At 31.7% G+C, this 11,688-nt stretch overlaps 1 protein-coding gene across 9 annotated transcripts; it reads right to left on the bottom strand.

The window, feature by feature from the left end:
- Positions 1-3,473: 3,473 nt before the first annotated feature.
- LOC126693480 (uncharacterized) lies at positions 3,474-11,056 on the bottom strand. Of its 9 annotated transcripts, none has more exons than XR_007645375.1 (9): positions 10,923-11,056; positions 10,505-10,667; positions 9,393-9,498; positions 8,267-8,449; positions 5,759-6,271; positions 4,858-4,941; positions 4,685-4,780; positions 4,405-4,525; positions 3,474-3,585 (listed from the first exon to the last, which is right to left on the bottom strand). XR_007645375.1 is itself a non-coding variant. In XM_050389468.1 (8 exons), exons 2-7 carry the CDS (start codon positions 10,550-10,552, stop codon positions 4,719-4,721), a joined length of 996 nt encoding a protein of 331 aa, XP_050245425.1. In that variant the 5' UTR covers positions 10,553-10,667; positions 10,923-11,056; the 3' UTR covers positions 4,047-4,525; positions 4,685-4,718. The 9 variants fall into 9 exon arrangements, 3 of the variants coding, with proteins under 3 accessions (XP_050245427.1, XP_050245425.1, XP_050245426.1); XR_007645376.1 differs by having other exon boundaries at positions 3,474-3,581; XR_007645374.1 differs by having other exon boundaries at positions 3,474-3,570.
- Between the last annotated feature and the right edge of the window lie 632 nt (positions 11,057-11,688).

Here is an 11,688-nt window from a genome sequence, read left to right as displayed (position 1 = left end):
TTATCTAAACTCGAGAATTTTTAAAATTGGTAATATGACTTATTTTCCCCTTAATAATTATAATTTGTTAACTTTTTAACTCTTACGTTTGTTTGTAAGGATAATTTAGTTTGTAAGTAGTATAGATTATTGGTATAGATTTGTTTGAGATTAAAATTAAAAAAGAATAAAAAACGTGCTTGATTATTATTTTTTGATAGAACCATTCTTCTTTTATTTTTTATTTTTATTTTTATTTTTTTTGATAACGGATAGAACCATTCTTGATAAGAGAGTTTGCATTTTTTTTTTCTTCTTTAAAGTAACCAAGAGTATTTTTATTTATATTTTATATAAAAAAAAAAGAGTATTTTTGTTTAAAAGGGTAACTCATAGTATTTGAATTCAAATAGGAAACAAACTTATCAAATAGAGAACAGATGGATTTGAATTCTAACATGTAGTGAGATGATCGTGATTATAGAGTCTTGGATGGTTTGAATAATGTGAAATTATGCTTTTAACCTTTTTGTTGTCTTTTATAGCAAATAAAATTAAACTAAAGGGTATATTATTTCAGAATTTGTATGAAGATATTTTGATACGCCAAAAATTGAAGGTGAAATAGAAGAATCCTCTTATTAGTAGTATAGAAAGATTATATGCCGTTAGAAAATTGAGGAAATGTAAATTTTTAGTATTAATAATATAATTAAGAATATGAACATATTTCTTGAATGTATTGAGAAATATTTGATTATTTCCACTATATTACTCTCACAATTATTTTTATATATTGTCAATTGCTTCTTAAGGGGCAAATTTGCTTTTGTATTTTGTTGAATTTTGTTTAATAGTTGCTAAAGCAACTGAATTTGAGTAAAAAGACCATATTTCAAACCAACTACTTCTAATATGAATTTTAGGAAAAAACACCATAAAAATACTTTATTTTATAAATAATTGAGAAATGTTATTTCCACAATACTTTCACAGAAAATCCTAAATAGCAAACTGTTACTGGTTGTTATTGGTGGGATCAAATTAGAACTAGTAACAATTTTACCACCTAAAATTTGTTGTGAAAGTGTTGTAAAAATATTATAAACATAGCACTTCAAATGAGAAATTTAGGTTTGAATCTTGTCTACACCATTAATTGATCGATGTCTTAGAATAGTGATAAAGAACAATTATTATGGAATGGATGTTGTAGGATGAAATTCTATTTTATCAATCAAAAAGGAAAAAAAGAAAAGGAAAGGAAAAGTTGGAATTTTTGTTTTTATTTCTATTTTTTTATGGAAGATAAGCTAGGATTTCCAAATAAAAACAATAAGATAATTTGAGAATATCCAAAAAAGGATGAACCTGATATTTTACTTAAAAAAAAAGAAAGAAAGAGATTTCTATCTTTTAATAATTATATATATATATATATATATATATATATATATATTATATAAAAGATAACTCAGAATCTTAAAAAAAAAGTTATAGTGAGAGATAAAAAACATAAAAAGGTGAGAGGATAAAAAAAAGAACAAAGTTTCTCTCCAATCTAGTTTGGAGAGAAACCTTACAAACTCATCATATGTTTGGAGAGAAACTCTACAAACTCATCGTATATATTTATATTGAGTGTGAATTTTGAAAATCTAACCGTTAGATTGCATGTTCTTATTACATCTTTAATGCTTACAAAATTTCAAGAAAATCATAGATCAATTGCTATGTAATCAAGCCGAGCTTAGTAACGTAAGCTTGTAACCAAGTTGGGGCATTAAAGTGGTTGAATGTATGTTTGGATTGCCTAGATGGGATGTGGTATTAATATGTTGATTTGTCCACTATATGTGGATTCAATATTCAGCATGCCCCTTGCCCTTGGGTTTAAGGGCACCCCCACCCACAATGGATGGATAGCCCATACATCTCAAAAAAAATAAAATAAAATAAAATAAAATTGCTATGTAATCAAATAAATGTTATAATTTCAAGTTTTTGTAATCTAAAGTTGTATATAAAAAATAAGTTAATTGATCAAATAGTAAATAATATCCGATTTAAAGAAAATTTGATATGTATGTTAAGAACATAAAGAATATGAAATTCAACGGTTAGATTTTCAAAATTCACACCAAAAAAAGAAATATATGAAAAGTTTAAAGAGTTTCTCTCCAAACTAGTTTGACGAAAAACTTTGTTCTAAAAAAAAATAGTTATATAGTTTCAAGTTTATCTCAAAGAAGTTGTATTATTTCAATATATGATTTTGCTTCTTTTTTACTTTGAATTTGACTATAAAAAAAGTGGAGGGTACGCTGTTTAAAATTTTGGGGGTTTTCTCCTTTCAAAAAAATAAAACAAAATAAAAATTGGGGTTTAAATTGTTATTTATTTTTTATTTAACTTATTCTCATTCGTTGAAAAATTTAAGTTAACTGATTGCTGGTATTTTAGGAAATTCAAAAAATTGAGTTTAAAGCAGAGAATCCTTTAAAAAATTGTATAGATGAAGGAATTAAAAACTAATTTGTACAATACCACATAATAACTCAACCACTCCCTCCATTACTCTCTAGGGGCTGCCTGCCATATTGCCATGTAATATGGTGTAAGGGTCAAGTTAACAGATGCCCTTAGAGTAATTTTTAGTAAACCACAATAGGAAAGTTTTGATACTATTTTTATGAAAAATATAAAAAGTTATTAACAACATTTATTTTTTTATTATTCTTCCAATAAAATGTTTTTAAAAATAACTCCTAAACCAATGCCCTTAGGACATTGGTTAACATTTCCCATGGAGTAATAGATAGGGTTGGATGCCATATCAGTGGGATCGCCTCCTAAATAAGAGGGTGATTACATAATCCAGATAATACACTATACCACAGCTAGCTCTCTCTCATCTCCCTAGCAGATCATAGTATCATATACAGCATATACAGCGTGAAAATCGAGTTGAGATCAGAGCAACGCAACTGCATTGAACTTTTACAGTGAAAATTGATTGGGATTGAATTGCGCTAAAAATACAAATTTGTGAATGGTTAGAGCCATGTTCAGAACAGTCCAAACTAGCTCGAGTCGATGTTAGATTCCGATTGTCCCAATCTATGTACAGACTAGAAACCATTTCAGCTATAGCTCTAAAGTGGCAATTGAATGAAAGAGTTACTGTTTTGAGTATGAAGGGTGTGGAAACAGAGAAGATGAAGAGAGAGTGGTTTTGCCAATGGAAGTCTTGGTTAATTTTAACATGTATCATTGGAACAGTATCAGTTTCCTAAAATTCAGATAAGGCAACCTAATTCTATAAACAAATATTCATTGATAAATTGTTACCACCATTTTTTTTTTTGGGCTATGGAAATAGGAAAACAACTATTTACCAGAGACAGAGGACCCCATGTTCCCACTCCGCTTCTTGTCCATATTGACAGCTTAAAAGCGTGATGTATGACTGGAATCCCACAAACCGGGAAGAGTAAGCACAAAAAAACAATTTATTTAATTGTCTTCATTTCATTAATGTTTCTACATTCTAGTCCCACTTCTCGTCCTAGCTTTCCCCATGGCACAAATCTGCAAAACAACTGACTGATACGATAAGGTTTTATTTTCTTATTCCAAAAAACCTAGCAGCACAAAATCACAGAAAAATTCACTGCAAATTACCCAATGGTACTAAAGAGTGAAATTTTCCATGATTTTTTCTAGAATAAGTTTATTGACCCACCAAAATTGATAACAAATTTCACACTTGTATGAAGTGGCAAGTTGTTAACAGTAGATAATAAAGTAGTATCACTAGTGTGCAATCAATAATAACTTGCCAACTCAACGAGTGTAAAATTTATTGTGAAAACAGTTGTGTCTATAGCGTTGCTCTTTTTTTCTTGTGGCAAGGGTCTCACTTTTTTCAGGGATTCTAAAACTGTAAATAATTTAAATCCAAATTTTCTAAGGATTTCATGTTAGCAATTAGCATGATAACTCGAGACCAAATGGCACAGAGAATTAAACTTTACCTAAAAATTTTTATGAGACACATACACAAATCAACGAAGAAGAAAGCCTTTTCAAATGTTTCATGAAGCACATGTTATCCAATTTACATTCTTATTGCACTGGGTATAAGAGACATTACTAAAACTTTAAAATCCACATGGAAGATTTTGATCCTTAGACGCATCCATACGTCCTTGTCAACTGTCAACCTCTAATTCTAATGAAAGGATAGTAAAGATTATCCACAAATCTATCATCATCATACCAAAGTACCAATATTTGTTTCTGTGACACAGACTGTGCAGTAAGATCACCTTCTCATGGTCACTGAAAACCTATTTTCAACATCAGTTTTAACTTCCCCCCAAATTCTTTTCCTACAGAAGCACTCCAAATGTAGATTCTTACCAATACATAACGTCAATGAGCTTCTACACACCAATTAATACCTTCAAGGAATTTAAAATCCAGTCTCTCCAATTCTACAATGCTATGTACAGACACTTCTATCCTTGGGTTCTTGTTAGACCTGTAGCAATAAAACACAGGATGAGCAGTTAATTGTGCTATAAGACTCACAAAATTACTAAGGAGTGTCAAGATTGTGTTTTTGAGGACTAAGGGCTTTTAACTACAGCTGGCTGAAGAGATAGTGATGGCATATAAGTGAAAGCAGCCCAGCAACTACCTCAAATAGCAGACCAGTAGATATAGCTTATTCACTATTCACTCCCAAAGTCTTCACAACTCAAGCCCTCTGATATAGATTCCAACCTTTTATTGTCTAGTGTAAGGCCAACACACCAATATCAGTTTCAAACTTTGAAACATGAAACATGAAAAATATGGCAAAAATCTAACCTTGATGTTCTCTGTCACGAGAATCGAGAAAGCTTTCTGAATCTGTTGCTAGGAAAGGTGATCGAGGGTAAGTCTCCAGTATATCTGAAATTTTCAGATGTATTACATTAATACTAAACGTACATACAATGTCTTGGAATGATTAAAGCTACGCATGCACCTAGATACATGTTCTAATACAAAGTAAGATCCTGTTCATAAATTTAGTTAGTTAAAGCTACGCAAAAACTCATGCACACAGTTAATGGCCAACTTTTAAGTTGATATCATCAACTGAACTCATATAGCCCAATCAGCATTTCCACCTAACAGTCTATAATTGTGTGTATTACAGTATTTATTTATTTATTTTTACATTTTTGGTTGAAAGGGTTTTCATTCTTTCTCAGATGAATTTTACGAACAAAACAGTTGTTCCACTTAAACTGGCCGAGTTCCAGCTGCCTCGCTGACTAGAAGAGTAATCTTGAGCAAAAATAAAGGAGGAGCATATAAAAACTGATGCAAGAGCACAACCATAAATTATTTCAATATTTAATTAAGGATTTTCATTGGATAATTTTATATTTTAAGTTTTTGTTAGCTAAGTTTGAATTGTGATAGGGATTAAAATTTCATGTTCTTAGATAGGGATTAGTTTAGTATTTGGATTCGTAATTGAGTTTGGCTTAGGATTAGTCATTTATCTTTATCTCTTATTTCTTGGAAGCTCTATAAAGCTCCAGATGATTTATTTTGTATTCAAACTATTTTGATTAAGAATATTCATTCATGCAAATTGCGTTTGTATTTGGTGGTGAATCCAAACAACTGTGGGACTGTTCTAAGGTGGTGAAACCTAGGCTGTCCCGCATCATTCATTCATGAGAGAGAAAGAGAGAGAGAGAGAGAGAGTACATACCAGAACTCTGAGAAAAGTCTGCTGCCAGGTCCGAGAGACTGAAATTTCGAGGAATCTGGCCTAAATATCCAAAAGAAGAAGATTCCATATCCAGAATTTGTTCATTCAGGGGTTGTGAGTTAGACTCTACACTGGGGAAAGATGCAACAGATGCATCCCCAATTGTTGGACGCAATTCCAGGACATTTCCATCAGAGCCAAACATGTAAGAGGAACTGCCAGAATATCCAGTTTCTGATTTGATTATCCCACCATTTATTCCTTGAATCATACCCAAGTTTGAGCTCTGAGCAGATAGCATATTTGGTGGGGCATCAATCCTACTAGAATGAGCAGGCATTTGAACAGCAGCATGCATATTTGGGTGCAACAATGATCCACCATTAGTAAATGCATTAGGCACACCATTAGTAAATGCATTAGGCAAACCAGAACCAATAGGGTGGTGGATATTTTCTGCCTTCACAGCTGGTCCTGTATGCTCTGGGCCATAGCAAGCTGAATTCTGGTGCACTGTCAAATAAAGTAACTATCAGTTGCCAATTTAATGAAAGTATGATATGCCATAACAAGCATGTGCTGGAAATGAAATTGTCCAAGGGAGTGATCAAGGAAAACATTAATTGAAGTGCCTTAACAGTCCTCAGGCCATCCAATAAATATGTAACAGACTAAAATATGGCATTTTGAACAAAATTAGCCCAGCATTACAAAGGAAAGACCAAATTATGTCCACCTCCCCTCCTTTTCCCCCACCCAGCCCACCAAAAAATGCCAAATTCCCCATAATATGAAGTTGGCTACGTGCCTGTAATTATATCACATGCTATGCTTACTTTTGTCACCAACTTGATCAACACTTATTCACAAAGCATTACCAACCCAAATAAAGTTGGCAATCAGTTTTCAATAAGTTCCAATAATTAGCATATCAGTCTTTAGTTTGCATGTGCATATGGTGCATTCCATGCATAGTTTTACAATTGTTAGACATTCATCCTGTCGAAATATGATGTTATGGCATCTACACAACCAACAAGTAGTCCTAATTTTATATAAATCACTAGCAACTTCATTAATCTGGCATCCTGACTTCATGAGATGTTCTCTTTTAGGGAAAAAAAATCATTTAATACATCAAGAATGGAGGCCTACATTTCAACAGAGTGCCAACTTCTAAAAAACGGTTCGCATACAAGTGCAGCATTTTCAGCTATGTAAGCAATCTCTGGATTATTGACCAATGTGGATTTATTAACAATAAGAAGCTCCTGTGTTCTATCTCAGAACTTTTAAGGGTTTTGTTATAGTACAAACACTGGATCCTCTTGAAAAAGGTTGAGAAACTACATAATATTTATCAAAATTTAGGGGGAGAGAGAGAGAGAGAGAGTAATAAGACCGCTCAGCTATGATTTTTGAATATTAATCCCTCGTAAACAGCCAATCAACCTAATTAAGCTGGATTACTGCTCATGGTCCACACCAGATTAATGCAACAGTAAAACAATGATGAGATGTAAGTTCATGTGAGCTAAAATTAAAGTCACGGTTAGATTAGATAAAAATTGAAGATTATTCCACTCTCTCTATAGAATTTCTCACATCATTCTACTTCACACAAATATTTTTTGATAAATATTCAACTTCACACAAATTCTCAAGCTTATACAGCAAGAGCCATTTGATAATGAGGGCTAGCATTGAGTTTTTAGATATTTTGCTAAACCGCATTTTAGGGCTTTAAGTTTTCCATGAGCCATACAAATCCCTAAGAAATGCAATCAACAGATATACCATAACTGAAAATTACTGGTACAAAATGGTGGGTCAACATGAACCCCTTTTCCTTTTCTCCAGTCCACCTATGCAAGCCAAAACTAGAGGCTTTCAAGATTCAAAAGAATAGTCATAAATAAGACATTTAATTTGTCAGAATGTATTGTCTTTTGTGACACTTGCAAGCAATTTAGTAGTGAAGGCAAAATTTTAGGGGCTGTCCCCGTTCCTCAGATATTATTAAGAAAATTTAAGGAAGTGAAAATGGGGTGATATTCTAGTAAACAAGTATAAAAGATTGACCAAAATAAAAAGAACTACAGAAGAAGCAGGGAAAATGAAATGTGCTAGGGATTAAAAACACTCTCTAGGCCAAACATAATATTCATCTCATAAGTGCAGCAAAGTGAAAAGGCTTCTCTATTTTCAAGTGACAGAGCAAACTGTATGTTATCCAAAGACAAAGATGCATAACCCCCTTACATAGCAGCCATAAATTCCAGGCAAATGCTAAACAAATTTACTCCTGGGATTAATTTAATGACTAGTATTATGCAATTCAGGGCTGCTCAGGAACTGAGAGCAGTAAAATGCAACTTAGAACAACTAAACCTACAAGTAAAGCCGTTGGCCAAAATGGACTTCTAGGGATTATAGAAATAACCCTAGTTACTAAACTTTTTTTTTTTGATAAGTAACCCTAACTACTAAACATAGAAAAGGTCTTACATGATGAGATATGAGATCCATTAGAGGTAGGCAGTGAAGCAACTCCACTTGATTGCATCTGACGCATTAACTGCACCTGTTGATCAAGCAACCTGTTGAATTCATTTATTTGTTGCTTCACCATCAATCTAAGATAATAAGCCCTGAAGAAATCTCGATTTTCTTCTTCTAGCTTCTGCCAAACTGAAAAGCAAACAAGATACTAAGTTTGTGAAGGGGAGAAGGGCACAGCAAATGCATAACGACTGTAAATAGAATTGGGTGGGTAAAAAAAGCATTCAGAAATATAAATTTTCTTTTTTTGAATCCACTAAAAACTGTGGGTGCATGGATCTGATTTCTCATCATTGATTCATAAATCAACAATACAAAAGCCTTATCTTGCTTGCTCTTCTTTTGAAAGAAATTGCTTGAGCAGCTGCAACTGCACTGGGTTTATTTGTTTAAGTTGACTGGCAAGGAGAAGTTAGTATAAAGCTCTGGATGGAAAGCGCTGGGGAAAGATAAGATATTGGATTAGGTTGAAGGGCTGGGCAATCCTATATTTCTGAAGAAGTCGAGTGATAAGTTTGCAGTGGTTCATGACTCCTGATTGCAACAGGTTCGTTGATGACTCAATATCCAAGTAGGACAATGAGCAAAAAATTCTTTTAGATTTCAAAGTTCAAACTTACTAGGTAACCATATATAACACAATTACATGAGCTATGGTCATCTTGTAAATTAGAATTAATAATATAAAAGAAAGCCATAAAAGAAGCATGAATAGCAAGGTTCAGAATGCAAACTAAACGAGTTGCTTGGGCAATAGGCCAATGATACTTGATCAAAATTGGTCTTCAACATGCTATTATTTCTCCTTTTTTCTTCCTTAAAAAAAGAAAAAAGAAAATTGAAGCTATGCAATTTAAGGAGTTAATTTTCTAACTCTTCTAAAATTAACTTAATTATCAAAAAAATTACACTATTAATTTATTATCATGCATTTTTTTTTTTTTTTTTTAATTTTGAGTATGCAAGAAATCTCCATATATTGCTTGTGCAAATAAAACCTACTTGTATCTGTTTCAGAACACATAAATAAAATGAAAATAATGACAACTATCAAAAAAGCATCCATAATTACCAAGCTCTGTAAAACCAGGCTCTATTTTTGCTTGATCCAATAGAGTTTCCACAACCTCCTTCTGATTCATGTACAGTTGAAGACATCGCTCTATAAGATTTTGCACCTGAAAAATCAAGGCATATATGCCCCAGAAAAGGGAAATAAAAAAGATCAGGACAGCCAGATTCTTTTTCTTATGTACAATACATGGACTAAAAGCATGGTTTACATTTTTCCATGTCATCAACATTCTACGGTAGGGTTCATCCCAAGAGCTAAGGGTTCAAATTGCCCCATCCCCCACTATTGAATTATAAAAAAGGGGGTCAAACTTTGGTGCGATAGCAAGTGCCTTCCACCCAAAGCTGCATATGTCGTGGGGTGTGTGTGCGGTAAGACTACCTACCAATCACCTCTTCCAGATTCCACAGATTTGGGAGTTTTGTTGCACTGGGTACAACCTTTAACATTTTATCAAGGTTCTATCATCTATGGTAACTCTGGGGTATGGTATCCATCAAAATTGTTTATTTCGCTTGATTTATTCATGAACAAATTGGTAAAATTAAAACACATGCAAATACAGGCTTCGAAAAACACGAGATACAGTACAATTCTCCCATTTAAATATACATTTACTAGCACTAATTTAACATCTGTTTAGATAAGATTTTAATAATTTTGTAACGGAGTTACCCTAAGAAATCTAGAAAATCTCAATCCATATCCCCTTATATCATACATACATACAAACACACAAAATTAAAAATAACAAAAAAATTTAAATTAAAAAAAAAATTAATTCAAGAAAAAAAATGAGAAAATTATATTTAACCTTATTTTCCAATTTCTCTAAACCTAAGCAATAATAGTACCACAAACACATATCACAATACAAATTTTTTTTTTAAAAAAAATTTACTGAAATCACAATACAAAAGATGAGGAAAAAACAATCATTATTCAGAACTAAACAAGTCAATTACTCAAAGAATTTTATAAACAAATAATCAAAATACAAAAAAAGGAGCAATTAGAAGAAGTATAAACCTATATAATTACTTTTTACTAATTAAAATCACTATTTTTTTAATCGAAAAAATTAAAGAAATTCAATCTGAAAAGCTTACCACTTGTATATCTTGGCGCGAGACTCTTCTAACGGAACCGCTCGACATTTTTTGGACGCAGAGAACCGAAACGAAAATCACTATAAGAACGAACGCTGTGAGGAATATTCGAAAATTGAAGCTTACTTTTCACGCTGATTCTCGTCCACTTTCAGCTTAAAACCTATCAAAATAATCGAATATTAAATCGCTTTGATCGAATCAAAAACAAAATTTCACAGCAACGAAAAAAAAAAACGAAGCTAATGATTTTAGCTGATCTCGCTTACAAAAAAAAAAAATATAGAATGAAAATCCAAGGGTTTGAATTTGATTATTATGTAACCAAAAGCACAGATTTGTGAGGTAAACCAATAGAGTTGTGAATATATGTAGAGAGAAAAATTTGGAGCAAATTGGTGATTTTAATGGAACTTACCGGAATTGGATTCGAAAGAGAAAGAGAGAAAATTGGAAGGTGACGAAGCAAATGTTCGCTTTTTATGGTGGAATCGGTTTGATATAATTTTTTTCTTTTTTAATTTTATAAAAGAAGTCATAGCTGGGAAGAGTTTTAATTTCAGCTTACTACTTTGTTGTAAAAAAATAAAATCTATTGTAAAAATAATATTATAAAAGTAACATTTTTATCAATTTTTTTAAGTCCAACCTTCTATGCATTTGTTAAAAGACTTTTTCTTAAGTAAAATTTGAAAACACTTTATAAGAAATATAAAACGCGGTAAAAAAAAAAAATCAACTTTTTTTTGTTATAAACTCTAAGAAGTTTCTAAAAGTATTGTTTAAATTAATACCTTCTAAAACATTAGTTAACAATTTTTTTTTTCTTTCAAATCATTAACTATAAAGATACAATCAAATTTAATATATTAATGATAGATAATAAAATAATATTAAGAGGAGTGCTATTTGGGATGGGAATGAGAAATTATTGTATATTTTCAAAATATTATAAATGTATATTTTTTCATTTCACATTAATAATGGGTCTCACTAATTAAATTTATAGTGAAACCCACTATTCATATAAGAGAAAAAAATATACATTTATAATACTCTGAGACTACCTAATAATTTTTCGATGGGAATTATCAAAATTAACTCGTCAACTTTAAATTGTTAAATTTACTAGGAAAACTGTTGAGTCCGCATTTCTAGGTTAAAAGATTTTGGATGGGTTGGCT

The sequence above is a fragment of the Quercus robur genome, chromosome 7 (genome assembly GCF_932294415.1).
Source record: "Quercus robur chromosome 7, dhQueRobu3.1, whole genome shotgun sequence".
In the NCBI taxonomy this organism is placed as follows: Eukaryota; Viridiplantae; Streptophyta; class Magnoliopsida; order Fagales; family Fagaceae; genus Quercus; species Quercus robur.
This window is presented reverse-complemented; position numbering and strand designations above follow the sequence as displayed.